The 17,219-nt window shown below is 32.2% G+C and overlaps 1 protein-coding gene across 1 annotated transcript; it reads right to left on the minus strand.

Moving 5' to 3' along the window:
- Nucleotides 1–1,254: 1,254 nt before the first annotated feature.
- On the minus strand, nt 1,255–15,252 carry LOC141677744 (sucrose nonfermenting 4-like protein). Its single transcript, XM_074483796.1, has 14 exons — nt 14,997–15,252; nt 14,626–14,761; nt 14,428–14,515; nt 12,189–12,371; nt 9,329–9,463; nt 9,174–9,233; nt 7,769–7,858; nt 6,485–6,619; nt 5,424–5,568; nt 4,749–4,922; nt 4,096–4,159; nt 3,920–3,989; nt 2,642–2,756; nt 1,255–1,655 (listed from the first exon to the last, which is right to left on the minus strand). The coding sequence occupies exons 2-14, from the start codon at nt 14,754–14,756 to the stop codon at nt 1,564–1,566; spliced, it is 1,482 nt and encodes a 493-aa protein (XP_074339897.1). The 5' UTR covers nt 14,757–14,761; nt 14,997–15,252; the 3' UTR covers nt 1,255–1,563.
- Between the last annotated feature and the right edge of the window lie 1,967 nt (nt 15,253–17,219).

Here is a 17,219-nt window from a genome sequence, read left to right on the forward strand (position 1 = left end):
TAAAAGAAAATAAGAAAATAATTTTTTTTTGAAATACCTAGTTTGAGAATGGGTATTTAATTGGTAAAAATGGCCAAAATATTGAAAATAGATATTTTTGTCACTTTGTCCCAAAAAAGTGTTATTTTTTATTTTTTCAAAAAAGAGTGTGATGAAATAATTACGGTTAAATCTCGATAAATTAATAATCTCGATTAATAAAAATAATATATTCACGACTCAAACTCTTTAATATAAATTAATTATCCGATAAATTAATAATTTAATCTAATTCTGAAAGTATTAATTTATCAAGGTTTAGCCATAAGTGATAAAGATTTTAGAGATTTTTTTTGAAAAATAAGTTTTTTTTTCTAACTTCTTTACAAAATACGACTTTGCAACAAAAAGTAATTGAGCGCAACCAAATGCTAAATTAAATTTAACCAAGAGTAACTTTAATTACTTTTCTGAATAATTTTGCATCAGATTTTTTATTGTGAATCATATTTTTGTAAATATTTTCATAATATAATAAAATTGTAAAAATAAAATAAAAAGAAAAGTAGCATTTGTTTGGTTATCTCTCTATATTTAATTTCAGGTTCCATAAAAAAAATTATGTCAGCTATTCCTCATAAAAACGTATAATTGTTTTTCTTAATATTTTTTTTATAAGTTGCTTCTCGTAAAAATCTTATCATTTCTACATGTGTTGCTTGGGCAAACAGTATAGAAAATACAATACATATCGCATCATTTCATCGCGTGATTATGCATATTGCAGACCTGCATTATTGTATATTGAATGCATTGTTCTAAAAATCCCGATTAATCCTCTAATGCAGCATATCCGATCTTTAAAATATAGTATGATATAGTATATTCAGTAACCAGCTCATTCAGCGTCGAATAGCCTCATCGTATCATATGAGACGAAGCACCAATGCAACACCGTTACGCTTTTGAATGTTTAGATCGTTCTCTACAAGGTACAGACAGTATGCCATTTGGAGGTATTACTGTTGTTCTTGACTGTGATTTTAGAGAAATTCTTCCGGTAATAAATCCGGGTTTACGCGGAAATGTAGTTTCTGCATGTTTCTGCATGCATTACAAGATCAAGGCTGTGGCATGAATCCAAGATTTTGATACTTTTTCATAACACGAGGCTTAACCAAACAGAAGATGCAGAAGAGGTTGAAAGCTTAAAACAATTTGCAGAATGGGTACTAAAAATTGGCAACACAGGAACCGACACTGATTGTAACTTGGTAAAGCAAGAAAAGAGACCGAACATTCTCTTAAGTCCTTAGTTTGTCATCTCTTTCATCGGTAACCTCATTGAAATGTCAACAAGTCATGCGGTCTTTACAGAAAATGTCGATTACATTTCTCGGTACAATTTAATTTATAAGGGTGGGGGGTAAGATGAATAGACAGATTGTAGAGGACAACCGATTCTTAATTTACATACCCTCATTCTTAAACCTAACATCCTAAAATTAGGCCATGAAGTAGATGAGGATAACCCAATATGCCCAGCTGTATATTTAAAAGAATTGTGATAAATTACATCCCTTCCTACTGGAGCAGGAACCTGAAAACATCGCTCAGAGATATGATACCTTCCACTCGTTTACTTCCTGCCTCCACAACAATAAGCCGTCTCACACCTGAGAAGACATGATAAAAGTTTATATTTTCAAATGAGACGAACATAAAAACAAAATCATGTAATTCGCAACTTAATTCTATTAACCAGAGTTCTGGATGTTGAGATCCATATAGAGATCATGATGGAAGTATGAGCTCCAAAATAAATAAATAATATGCATATATATTCTGATTGTTATAAGATTCTGTAACACCCGTGCAGTAGGTAGGACAACTGACCCTTGTATGTAAAAATTATCGGCACAATTACAGACTGAACAGAACTCAAAAATAAGATGACACAACTAGATCAATCCAATATAGGACCCTGAATGTCTTGGTTAGTAAACAGTTCATTCCTTTAAGCTTATATATTCTTTTTCAATCACAATTCAGAATTTATTGATAATGCTGTACCATGAATCCATTAAGGCTTAAAACATCAACCTTATGACACGAGATAGATAGATTTACGAACATGAACACAACCTGAAATTCGAATGTTGAACCCTATTCAGCAGCAAAACTCTCATCTCTACTTCATAAGAACTTAAAGAGAGGCCCAAAAATAAAGTTGGAGCTCGAATTCAAAAGATGCATTTGATAGGCTGACAGTTTAAGCGGAAGGAAGAGACATTTCAGGTTGCACTTTTATTTTTCGACTCCTAATGCAGCAAATGTTCCAACAGATATAAACATGAAACTTTGTTACTAACTATAGATGCCAATTCTGTTATGGACTTTTTAGAGTATCACATGTCTCTGAGCTAAAAGAAGCTTAAATTTTAAACCAAGATTTTCATAGCTACAATCTCTTCTATTAAGATGGCTGCACTACGACCATGTTTATATGTTAAAGGGTTGAGAAAAAATAGCAAAATGAACAGCTTATAAAGCTTTAAGCAGTTTTTTTCCTTCTCTTTTGCTGGTATAACCTTAGTTGAGCACATGTTGGTTGACTATAGTTGAAACTGTAAGAAAGAAGAAAAGGAAAAACAAAAAAAACCTGGTTTTGCCAATCGTTCCATCACTTTATGTAGTGGATCAGACCGCAAACACATGTGGCATCTTTGACTGCTGATCCCATATGGAGAGTATGGTTCTTGGCCAAGCTGCAATGCCTATAAAAAATAGTCATAAAACAAGAAAAAAGGTGAGAAATCCCTCATCACCTTGAAGCAGTTTTGGAAGCATACATCACGTAAGAAACAAGATTGTTCTCCATTAATACTGCCACCTCCCTTTTTCTCGGCAATATATAATATTATCTATTAAATTTGAAATGATAAATATAAAGGTATATCAGATAATATATTGTTTTTTGAAATTCAAAGAATGTAGGTTTCAACTATACAAAGCTTGTATATGTTTCTGGCATAGCTAAAGATCTCTCCCAAGTACCAACAGACGGTTCACTATTTCTCAACATATTATAAAACATACATGATCTGTGACAATTATAAAGTTATAAAACAGAGACACCATTCATTATTGGGGTTAAAATTTGCTTAGTTTCCAATACAAAAAGTCATGGGGTATTAAGACACGATATAGCTGCGTCAGCGCTTCAAGAAACAACTTGGACCATATTTTGTTTTATATTTATTTAACAAATTATCATCATCAAAATCACCAGCTTGATGCTGATAATAGCTTAAGACACTCACTTGAGGAACGTCCGTTGCAATTCGGCTTATCAAGTACTCGGAATCAAACATGGGCATATTCCGGACAACTTTCTTAATTAGAGTCAAAAAAATTATTTATATGAAATTTTACATCCTCGGGCTTTAAATTCCAATGCATGTCATTTTTCTTCACGGCGATAGATAAACTAAAACTTCTCTAAGATGAAGCGACTCCACTAATTTTGACAATGATAACAATCTTAAACAGAGAAATCTGCTAATTCTAAATATAAAAAATATATTTGATGATAAAAACAAGTACTCTGAAAAGCAATCTAAAAATATGCACAGTCATCGTGTACCAATCAAATTCTTGATAATTTTGTTTATTTTGGGTTGTAATTTTTAAGTATTTCTTTTCATGTTGTCTTGATAATTTTGTTTATCTTGTGTTGTAATTGTAAAGTGTATCTTTCATTACATAGGTGTTTCCTTTTCAGACATTATGGTTTTTATTGTCTAAACGTTTGGAGGAAACATGCTTGCCTTGCCGTTAGATGATAAAAAATTTTAAATGAAAGAAACTACTTCTCCGATTTGTATCATTTTGGAATTCATTAATGAAAATGTGAATTCTGAAAAAAAGAATTGCTTACCTGATGAATGGTCATTTCTTGCAAATTAATGTGAGTGTAAACCCTATCTTTAGCCAAAGAGGTGATATCACTGCCAAAGAGATACAACACCATTACATTAAAAAGGAAACCATTAATTTCAGAATTCCAATGGAACAACAGGAGACATCTATGATAACGAGGACCAACATCTTTACCTACGAGAGTAAACATCCAGCAGAGAGTCATTATCATCCACTACAGGAATTGAGCTAACTTGAGCTGAAAAAGAGAGGCATCATTAACAAGATTACAGTAAATTGTTCTCTCTTCCATTTTTTGTCACAAAATAAAATATTTTATACAATTTGATATTTGGGATTTATCAGTCTCAATAGGTGGCAAACATTTTTGAACTAATGACAAGTATTAATAGACACTCTTGCTCATCTCATTCTCCTTGCAAGCTGATGAAGGGTCAAGAGTAATCATAACAGCCTAGTAACCAACATCAATTTAGAATATATATCTATATATCTATATATACATATGTATACATATATCTCACATTAAGAGCGCATCCAAATAGTATAAAATTATTTTTCTTATTTCTGAGTAAGCCGACTTTTCAAGATACTGCAACTTGCAGAGATGCTACATATTGTGCATACATCATCTGGAGGATTAGCTCTGTCCACTTCTACTATATTTTTATAAAAACCTCCTCAAAAATCCAATTTTAGAAGGAAATAAAGTTATCAAAAGTTCATTTTTTATAAAAACATCCTCAGGAAAGAGTACTGCACTTCAGATCAATCTCAAGGAAAAAATTTACATTTTCTAAAAGTGATTGTTATAAAAAAGAGCACACCTTGAACTAACAAATTTAATGCTGCATTAAGAGAGGCATTTGGTCTCAACATTGCTAATGGCCGACGATTTGACTCCCCAATTTTTGGAACCCAAGTGCCAAGAGGAATTGCAGATATTGGTAACTGGAGTATAGGCAATGATCCAGAAGAATTCCTAAAATATCTGCATATACCTGAAAATTTACAGAGACAATTTTCATTAGGCCTATTGTCAACAGATCTTTTACAAAAAAAAACTGTATTCATTAATGTTGAATATCTTGAAATATTCCTTACAATAGAAGGCCAAATGCAAAATATGAAATGCTGAAAATATCTCGATTCACTTGTCAAAAAAAAAACCCTTTACTCTTGTGGTTGGGCTCTTAGTATCTCCTAAGCTCGTTAAACTCTTTGTATAACCTATATGTTTTTCTCAATGAGAATTGTAGAATAATTTTGGAAAGAGAAATCAGAAATGTAATTAAGCTACTTGTGTAAGGGCGAACTCCAACTACCAGTATGATATTTTTTGGTTCTTAATGACTTAATATAGCAAATTATTCTTCCCATCCCTGTGGAAGTAGATAGTGTTTGACCCAACCAGCCTCAGTATTTACTCTTTTATGATTGTTCTGCGTTCATTTTTTAAATTCATCATTTAAACGGATAAATTCATATTAATGAAAACTCACATTTTAGTATTTCAGAGAGAGATGTAAGATGTAGCAGTTGAGGATATGATCCATCCTCTGAAGATGAATGAATAATAGGCACTGCAGCAACACCATTTTGTAAAATCTTCAAGGCAACATCTTTCAAATTCTCAGTTGGCGCTGCCTGCATAAGCAACAGTGAGTCGTTGAAATAGACTTATTATTATGAGATAACAACACTATAGGGCACCTCCAACCATTCATTCAACAATGAAGTAATCTTCCTCAAACAATCCATTACTCTATCTTCAAATATAAAGAAACCTACTATTCGGCTCCAAATTTTGAAGCAACACTATTCATATAAAAAAAATTCCTCTCACAACTCTATTTCTCTGTCTCTATTTTGAAAGATTTGTCCCCGGGTCTACGTTGAAAGCCTATACTTTATAGTTGTATGGAGATAATATGGATTGGAAGGAAAATGTAGAGTAATGGCTGGAGCAGAAATAGTGATATGAAGCGAAAACAATGAAAATTCGAAGATAAAGTTGTTTTTAGTAGAGTAATGGTTAGAGATGGCCTAATGTAATAGGAACAGGTTGTGCCAAACATGTAGGACAAAAAGTTGCACCAAGCTCTGTTGTATAGTCACAGCATCAGTAAAGATTAAAAGAATAACAAATAAATCTACAAACCTAAAACCAATCAATTCATTGACGATAGCTCCTTTCAAAACAAAATTTAAGTTTATCAAACCAAACAATACACTTTGAATTTTGTATTAATACTTAAAAAAATTGATTATTGCTCCTTTCAAAACCAAAATAAGTTACACAAAAAATTAATAGAAAGCGGAATCAATCAACTGCATAAACTAGAAACAGATAAATCCAATAAAATTCTTTGGATAACCATTAAACTATCAAAGCTTACAAGACAAATACAATACAGACTACCAACAGTAAGTAAATGACTTCCCAAAGGATGCAAACAGGTGCGTCCATCAGGACTGAATGGTATGCAACATAAGTGACCAAAATCTCATGGTAGTTTAAAGCTCATCTATAATAGGATATCAGCATGCAAAGGACAGTCACCTGGACAAGTTGACTTGGAAATGCACTGCCATGCTCATTACTTCGTCTGTTCATATATAATTTTGCTTCTTTCCAAGCAGATATAGTATGAGTATCAAGTTCTTCCTCTGTCAGATTAGACCCATGAGCACCAAGCTGCAAAATGAGTCCATTAATTATACTTGATTGAACAATTTTAGATTAGTCTGATGATGTCTCACAAGACATTTATTCGTCATAAACTTCAATCTGTTGACTATTGAGTTATACCACTACAGACACTACGAGTTAACTGCAAATGTAAACATAACATGTCAAAATGATCTAAAATATTTCATACAACATAATAGCTTGATACAAGGTGAACTAAAGAAACTTCCAGACTACTTAAAATACATATTGGGTAATGAGTATACAAACAAGAATTTGGTATATTCCTGTTACAAGAATACGACAAAGAAAACATAATAATTCATTTTCGATAAAGAAAAAAGAAGTTTGTAAACACCACAAAGATATTCAATTAACTACCACATTTTAGGTTCTGAAAATTCTTTATACTTCTAATCTTGGTCTACATGGTTGTATCTACTAATCTCTGTTATACTCTCATAATCCCATTTTTTGATGTACAAATTGTTATGTACTGAGTCTGGGATTATGTTTCGATTTGTCTTAGAAACTCACAACACTTTTCATAGTCAGCCTGCAATCAGAAACTATATTAATTTCAATTAGGCAGCAGTCACTTCCTGTTCCTGGTTTTATATGGAAATGTTGGTAAGCATATAGCAGTAGTTGGTCACTGATAGCATATAAAAAAACTTTTTCATGTTACATCCACAAGAAAACCTCCGGGAACAGAAACGTTCTTCAGATTATTGACAAATATTATTTATGTGGATAAATGATTCATTTAGATGTTAATTCCAGTAATTCCTAGAAAGAATTAACTCTGTTCTTTGAAATTTAGCAACTTCCCAGGTTCAATTTAAATTAGATAAAACTTAGTTGTCCCTAGAGATACAATAAGCTTTAAAACGGACTTGTGAATTATCATGTTCACATTATAACTTAGGTAATCTTATTGTCAATAATAGAATAAGTTGATAACTGGTTGACATCTTTTTAATCACAAGTCTGTACGAATTTTTCATAGGGGAAATACGGATATGACTCGCTGACTATTGCATGACCAGGAACTTTTCAGGTTTTAGAAAAAAGACTTTTAGTATGATTTACCAAGACTGCATAATGGAACTCAATTCTCATTTAATGGCAACGGCATTGTGTAAACAAACATACCTCTCTCATTATTAAGATGAAGTCCAGTGCACTAAGAACACCGACAAGATGGCCTCGGCCGAAGTCCCAGAGAGGCGCAATAGTAATACCCTGGAAATAGCTTGACTCAGAAGAGTTGCATTTGAACGCTTGTTATCAGAGATAATAGCATCACAAAGATAAGGCAAACAGTAGATGGGATTTCAGGGCATATATAAACTACAAAACAGGAAGGATAAGCTAGACTTATGTTCCATTTTACTAATTGAGAAAATAACAATATCAAGGGCAATGGAACTAGAGCTTGTTAAATGTTAAGAGTTTGCATGGAAGAGTTTGCACAGTCCAGAAAAGTGCATTCTTAGTAGCCGTGGATTAATTCAGAAGTGGCTCTAGGCCACATGGGATCTCAGGATCCACCAAAAGTATTTTCTGTAGATCTCATTACACTTTCTATTACTGGTATATATGCTCCTTTAGCAGGACTACCTTGTAAATATTTTAATTTACTTATTAACCTAGCTTCATCAACAGAACAATCCAAGAAACACATCCCATGAAAAAGAAGAAAATTCACAACTCGCTCAAAATGAAACCCCAGATACTAAACACCCAAACCCAATTGCTCATCACTGGGATAGTAATGCTGATAAATATTCAGCAAAGAGCACGAATTTCGTGGCTGTTCCACCTTCATTGGTAACATAAACTGGGTGTAAAACCCTGGCAGATGGTAACATACTTGGTAGGACGGTGGAAATGATTACCAGGAAAGCACTCACATAAGTAAAGCCAAATCTTCCAAAAACATTTTTGATTGTGGATCTTGAGACCCCACGTGGCCAAGAGCCAATTCTTAAACTAAGGCATAACCACCAAGAATATGCTAAATAGACTTTTCTTGTTTGCGCAAACTCCTGAACCCAGTCTGCACAAACAAGAAAATTTGTTTTGATATTCTTTGCAGTTATAACTCAATTCTGAATCCGCTCTTGACCACATAACATCTTAAGATCTACCAAAAATGTTTTCAGAAGATCTCACAACCTTTTAGTTTCTTTCCTAGTTTGCTTGATCCTTCATCGGGATTTCCATCAAACTATGTTTGTGCTTCCCTGACAAAAAAAATGGTGATATACTAGGTGGGAGGTCATTAAGGATGGTTACCACGGGCGCTTTGCTGTTGATTATCAGACCGGAAAATCTTCAAGATTAATACTTAAGATAATTTTGGTTCATGTTTCTGACTTATTTGTATCTGAGAAAGTAACTAAGGTAAGGGTGTCAGAGCACTGTTCCTTCTGGCAGAATGGAGATAGACTGATTCATTGAATATGTCTAGTACATAAAAATTTACGTACAATTAAACATACAGTACACTATATCATGTATAAGTAAAGAAAATTAAAGATGAAACTGCCCCTACCTGTTCATGCAGAATATGAAAAGCTTGCTTTACAGGTAAATTAACATCAAGAGCAATGACCTGTAACCAATATTAACATATTTGAAAAATCAGCATTCATCATGTCCAAGAAAAAGATAAATAAAACATGGTAGTATTTGGGAAAATAAATGAACCTTGCCCGAGTCTGGAAGCAATTCATAAGCTGTGTGAGTGGACAAGAAAACAGAAATACGATGACGCGAGACTTCTAAATCTGCTTCTGATATCCTTGGCAAAGCCTCATGCATTGTGCCATCAGAAACTCTTACCTACAAGTTATACAGGGAAGAGGTAATTATGGACATCAAATGATACAGGAAAGAGAGAATACTGGGGGGATACAAATCCATATCCAGTACTTATACGCTAAATACATTCACTGCGCTAAATCCTTCTTTCAAAGATAAAAAACTTCTACTCATCATTGAAGATTATTAGTACCATGGTACTCTAGTAAGCAGTAGGTTCTTATCTTTAGTATTAAGAAGTCAACGATTCTCAAGTTGTTAGTGGTAGAAGTCCAGCTAAGTCAAATTACGTCAGTTGTCGATTCTATGTACTTTCAGGTTATTCCTATCAACAACACTAGCAGCCTTATCTCTTAATATTGATAAGTATAACCATCTAATCTCTCTCCAGGGTTTTCTACCTCTGATTCTCTCTTTCTCTATAATCTCAATCTGTTTATTGTCTTCCTCTAATCTTATTAGATCCAGAAAAGATGGTTCTGTAAATCGGGATCAGATAAATTCAACAACTTCTGCTCTCTTTGCCAACTCTAGTCGTCATTGTTTCTCCCCTGGCACCTAAAACCTCTAATTCTCACTCAAATTTCACAAACCTGCTTCTGAAATCAACTGAATTCACTTTCCCCCACTTAGAATCATCATTAACAGATTCATATTCAATTAATTATGCAGTATATAGTGAAAACACTCTGTTCTGTGCTTGCTTTGCAAATTCAAGCTTCTGATCAAGTGTAATTAATAAAAAAAAATATACTTAAAACCCTGCAGGTGAAATTAGACCTGCCAATTCATGTAGTGTCGTGTCGTCTACCTTCATGTTTCGTGTCTGAACAGGTTGATCCATAAACGAAAACAAAAAAAAAACGTGTACTTATATTCTAAAACGAAACATGAAACGAAATTTCCGTGTCAACACGATACGAAATGATATGTACATGAATCATTTCATGTACGTTTCATGTAATTACACAAAGACGAAACGAAAATGAACACGAAACAAAAACGGTACACAAAATAGTACACGAAGATAAGTAAAATTCTCGTCTACCAATAAAATTAACACCTCTGTTTACATCAGAATGAACATAAATTAGAATTTAGTGGAACATAAAATCAAAACATAGAAAAACACCATATGTGACAGAAATACATGATCAATTTTTTTCCATAAATCCAAGCACCAGATCTATATGTCAAGTTCATAGTATCTAGAGTAAGATCTTCCGAACAATAATTCTGAAGAAATGAAATTGGATGGAATAAAAAACGTATTATCGGAAAAGAGTGAAGAATGAAAATTACCGGAATATTTGTGTTTGTTTCCTCCATTAGAAGTCAATATCGCGATAAGAAAGAAGATAGTGTTTGTAAGCGGTGGAGTGAAAGAGGGGAGAGAGCAAAGAAACCCTAAAATGTTAAAACCCAAATTTTGAAAGACGCATGGTCTCAAATTAATTTTGTTACTAACTAACGTTTGGTCCAGTTTTATCAAACTTAAATTTTATATTATTCTTATTTATTTTGTATAAATTTAAATTTACACAACATTTTCTATAATATGTATTTATATAATTTGAAAATATTTTTTAATAATTTATTTCGTGTACTTTCGTTTAGTGTAGTGTGCCGAAGGGTAAACCCATAACCAAAACTAAATTTATCCGTGTAGTTTCATGTTCGTGTACCCAAAAGGTAAACCCAATACCGAAATTTTTGTGTCATTTTCGTGTCTTATTTTTGTGTCGTGTACAAAATTGTCGGCTCTAGGTGAAATCGGATGTAGCTAGTTAATTTAAATTCCTTTCTAGTTCAATTCCTAATTTAATTATAGATTTATATCAAAAACTCCGAGCAACATATATTTAAGTTCAAGTATGTACCTCGTTTTATAGCTTTGGTATTTAAACTGATGATATTAGAAAACATCATGTTCATATTGCAAACAAGTAAAAAATTTCATACTGTGCTTCGAATGTAAATCATGCTTTTCTTTCCATAAATAAAGAATATTTCGGCTGCTTAATTAGGAAAAAAAATCGGTTGTCTGAAAACTTCATATAATGAAATAGGTCAAACATATTTTAATTTGAATTTAGCTTTTTATGGAATACTTGTTCACCCTATACAATTGTATAGCACTGTTGTTTAATCTTTTGAACTTTCACAACAACACTTTAATCTCTCTTGGATAGCTAACCTCAACATCTAAGTGTCTAGCTCATTTAATACTTACAAATTTATTTTAAAGTTCTCAACTCTCTTTAGTTTCTAAAAATGGCTGAGAGTTCACATCTTGTACGAGGATTCACTAGTCACAATAGAATATTGTCAAGCTGTTAAGGAATTATGTAAAAGAAAGTATGACTACGAGACAATCAACGAGAAGTGCAATAAAGGAATATAAAGGTTCCCATTAAATCTCAATCCATCGAGAACTAAAGTTTCACAACAATAAGAGTTTAAGCTCTTTTCTACTTTAAATTTCACACTTGATGCCCGATTAATTTATAGTTTAGACAATCATTAGCATATAATTCTGGTTTGAGTATCAGCATATAAAAGCAAGCATACTTTTATATGCATAAATATAAGTATTGCATATTATTAGACCCATAAACTGATTTTTTTATTTTATTTTTTTTGAAATTCACTATCTGAGAAGTAGTGATTTAACTAGAAGAATCAAGAAATATGGACTGAATCCATTTTCAGAAATAAAAAAACAAATGACTAGATTATAGCATACCACACGCTGAAAAGTATCATTATCCACCTCCATGCTGGAACCATAAGGAATATGGGGACTCGGGTTTGTTGCAATATAGTTTGACTCCCTAGACACAAGGATAGTATTGACAATTCCAAAATTACCATTCACAAACGCTTGGTGCTCATCATGTCTCCATTCACCGTCAACAATAAATTTGTACTGCATAGAAAAAATATATTACTATACAGGAATCAAAAATATGAATTACAAGAAAATAAGAAGCACAATCATCCTTCTCTGCAGTTTTATCATATATGTTTCATAAGATTCTATCAGTTCTTTAGCAAACATTAGTTGCACAATAATATGAATCAAAGGCTTCTAGTAGTGCAAAAACATGAATATGCTTCCAAATGATTAATGCTGAAAGGGCCAAGAACATAGAAGGAAGCCATTATAAGAAGCTCTTTCTCCTCCCTCTTCTTTCAATGCATTAAAGCATGTAATGCTCCAATGAAGATCAAATAAGTTCTAAACTTTGTATCTCTTTGTAGCATAGTAAGCTTTCAATTAATTCAAAAATTTCCTAGACCAAACAAAATCAACAATCCAAAACACCTTCCTCCGGCTTATCACCGTCAGTTTACCAAAACAGTGCAACTTTTGTTGTCAACTTGTGGAATTTAATGAACAGTTCCGAGATCCATATTTCACATTTGGCAACTTGAAGTGACAACATATCTTTGTCTCATAGAGAAAGATGGATTATTATATGTGAAAGCATAGAAATTTCAGAATAGTTTAAAAGGCCTATAATGCCATCAGATTCACTGTCAATGTATACCAAGGCACCTACGATCTCATGGGTCAGATGGTACACATTATAACTTAGGTCAATGGACTTAAAAATAACAATGGAACCAGAGCCTACTCTCAGCAGGAGATAATATGATAGCTATGTGATCTGGATTGAAGCCAACCCTTGTGTCGAAGCCAAACCTGTAATGCTTGAGGCAAAGGTATGGGCTATTTAATCAAAGTTGAGCTAACTCACATTATCAGGTCTGAAGCTGATTCACCAAAGTTCAATGCAAAATAATTGACTACATTATCAGGCCTGAGAGGATGTTAGAAATTTAACGGGGAATGATTAATATTTCAATACAACATGTAGTCTAAGGAGTTTAATGGGGACATAACTAATAGGCCGAAATTTTAATGAACTAGAGGGTGGCCTAATAATATGGCCTAAGCTGGTAAACTGATCTCATACGTCCTAAAAAAAGGTCTCTAAAATCTATTTCAATCCAATTCTCTAACTTATAAGTCAACTAGTTCTGGATAGGCAAAAACATGTTTCTGGGTTAAAGACACTGGGTTTGATTCAGGGTGTTAGAAACTCACATGATAGTGGAAAAAGTTGAAGGATTAAGTCAAACTTGCAATGTTTTACCAATTGAAACCTAAGGTCCAAGTAGTGGAAGTTCAATCTAGCTAAGCTTTAGAGCTTCATGCTCACGTGGTTAGCGTGAAAAGTCAATGGATAACAAAAATAGTACATATCTATACCAACAAATTGATCCACAAGCTTTAACTCATGAGTTATCACATAAATGCTTCTATTGACTAAATTTGTTAATTAGTGATAGCATTTATTAGACTTACATGCATTGCATCAATCACGGTGCAATGATCATCATAACATATACATCAAGATAAATCAATTTTATTCATGACTTGAAAGTAATTAAAGTCATATATGGCTGACGGTTATTTCCTAATTTATGCATATGTAGCAAATAATATGATTAGAGCATCCAATTGCCCTTAAAGAAACCAGTATCATAAAAGGAACTAGCAGAAACTTGTTAATGTTACACTTGTGGTTATATAATATTATATATTTATTAAAATTAAACTCTGCGGCTCCACAATCTTGTGGACACTATGGATAGTCTACAGATAAAAAAAACTACCAAAGTCGTATCAAGCCTTTAATGCAAATTCTGTCAACATTTATCTACATGAGGGTCAAATTATTCAGTATTTATCAACTTCCAAGCACAACAAGGTGCAGTATAAATAAAACATTAATTATATGTATCAATTAATTTAACAACAAAAACCAATTCAAGACTATATCATAAACCCTATAATTATTTAAGCTAATGAAATGTTAACAAATCATTTCCAAACAGGGGTATGCATCTGTGTGGCAATATTATGCCTAAAAACCGCCATACCGCCATAAAAGGAACCACAATCATTAATTTACCTGATGGAAACCTGGCGTCAAGCTACAAATAGTCTGAAAAACCGTCGGACAACCCTCCATCGGAGTCATCTGAAAATGCTTAGTCCACCTTCAAACACATTAACACATTAACACCATCATTAATAAACATAAAGAAAACGCAATAAAAACACAAAATTTAAGCTAAATACCAAAAATTACGCAAACTTAGAATCTCACCCCGTAAAAGAACCACTAAGATAAACACTCCTCCCTCCATACCGCCACACGAATCTAGTCGTAACTAAAACCGTCCCGGCCACAGCAGCCGGACCACTTTCACCAGAATACTCCATACTCGATGGCAACATCCACTCTACAAAAATCATCAAGAATCCCCAAATTAGCTATATCCCCAAAACACATAATTCTTGAAAAAGATAACATAAAACACACAAACACACAAATTAAGCAGGACCCACATAAACAATAATCAAGAAATCACAATGCAGCCACTAAAGATTCAATCTTTCACACACCCAAAACACACACAAACACTATATAATTATAAAAATCAAGAAAATCAAGAAAATAAACAAAAGGGTCATTACCAGAACTTCAATTGAGTGTTGATATGCTAGAATTGAATCAAATTCAAAACCCAAAAAGATGTGATGAAAAAGATGTACGGAAGCTTGAAAAATTATGTATACATACACAAACACATTCGATCGCGTATGTATATAATGCAAAAAGATGAAAAGATTGAAACTTTATGAGTGAATTGAATTGTAAATAGATTTATGTTGATTTTCTGAATGAAAAATAGAGAGGAGAGGGGAAAAAGACCTAACCCTAGAAATAAGCTGATCTTTTTCTTTGTTTGCTTTTATTTTTTATTTAGACAATTAAACTCAGAAAATTGATTTTGTAATATTATATTTGACTAAATTTTATTTGATTTCATTATTAGATGAAATCAATTGAAAATTTAAATATATCATATGTGATTCTTTTTGAAAAGATTAAGTTGGTTCTATTTTACATTTGACCTGTCAAGTGACTTACTTATAAAAAAATAAAAAGTTAAATAATATAGAATAAATTACGAACATTACAAGTTTCTAATTTTGGTGACCCAAAATTTTAAATTTGTAATATAATAATCAAATTTTTTGTAATTTATTTTATATTATAATATTATTTTATATTATTTAATTTTTACATATACAAATTTATGCAAAAAATAAATAATATAAAATAAATTCCAAAGATATTGATAAACATTATAAGCTTCTAATTTTGGTGATCCAAAATTTTAAATTTGTAATATAATATTCAAAATATTTGTAATTTATTCTCTATTATAATATTATTATATATTATTTAGTTCTATATTATAATATTATTCTAATAATTTTTGCATATTACAAAGATATGAATGAATTTGACTTGTCAAGCTACTTACTTATATATTTGCATATGCTGTAATTGAGCAATCCTTTCCATTTGACAAATGGTCATCAAAATCTAAAATGGTAAAATTCAGTCACAATTCTACTCAATTTTACAAGATTTAAAAGAAGTTTAATATAATTCCAATATATTTCTTATGTATCTGCTTTATTTATGTCTTGGATTTTGAGTTTTTAGTCAGATTTATGGAAATTAGTAAATAGATTAAGAAAAGCATTTTAATGCTACATAAATTTATATAAAACAAAATCTTCTCATTTTTATTGGGGACAAATTTATTTCTTTTAAATAGTAGACTTATGGTACATCAGAAAAATGGAGTTTTAAAAAAACAAATTATATCATAATTAAAACAAGTCCCAAGGAATCCTATAAAATGATATTGTATTTTTCAGTTTTTTCTTTTTTGGTCATTCCTCTAGTTTCTTTATATTCCAAAATTTTCCTAGTAATTTTTATAACATAAAAATTAATTGCATTCACTACTTTATTAAAATATAACCACTTTATACATTAAAAATTTATTTGTCTCACCAGTCCCCAATGTAAAAAATTGCCCGGAGGGGGTACTTGTTTTGTTTTCTCAAGTAAAGTTGGATATGGGCTGTAATTTTCTTATCATTTTTTTACATAACAAAAATATCAATTTTGAAACTTTGAAAAAAAAGGACAATCATTTCTCGAACTCGAATCAAATTGAATAAATATGAAAAAATTGAAAAATAATCGATCAAATTAAGCTTCTAAGAAGCATAATTTACACTTGCAGCTTGTTGTAATTTACACCTGCAGATTACTTCTATAGTTTTATTATTGCACATCACTACACACTTCAGAACCAGCATCTCTACAATGTATAAATCATGTACACAACTTTCATAAGGGAAACATACACTGCAGTCTGTGTTGCTAGTTTCTTCATCTCGCAGCAGTACCTTAGTTATCCAGACTCTTTATTTTACTTAGAGTACGCGTGTCGGATACTCGACTCGGACATACTTATGGACACTTAGACACTTATTTTATGCCAAAAACATGTAAATTTTTCAGAATATTGTTGAGTCCGACACTTGGATACGAACCCGTGTCCGACACTTATACCCTAGTCCGGGGAACATAGAGCAGTACAGCCATGAATCGGTTCGAATGTTGGAGTGCTACTTGCTCTAGTGGGAATCTTGAATCTGTTTCGACTATACATTTTGCATAATCATGCCTGCAGATACCTGAACAAAGTAGCATTGTCCTTGTCTCTTTCGCGATAGTCCTGAGTTATTAAATCTTCGATCATCTCCTTGATTGCTTTGACATCAGGCTGCAGATAGTTGACAATCGCCATTGATTAAAGTATGCATGTC

The sequence above is a fragment of the Apium graveolens genome, chromosome 1, assembly GCF_009905375.1.
Source record: "Apium graveolens cultivar Ventura chromosome 1, ASM990537v1, whole genome shotgun sequence".
NCBI lineage: Eukaryota > Viridiplantae > Streptophyta > Magnoliopsida > Apiales > Apiaceae > Apium > Apium graveolens.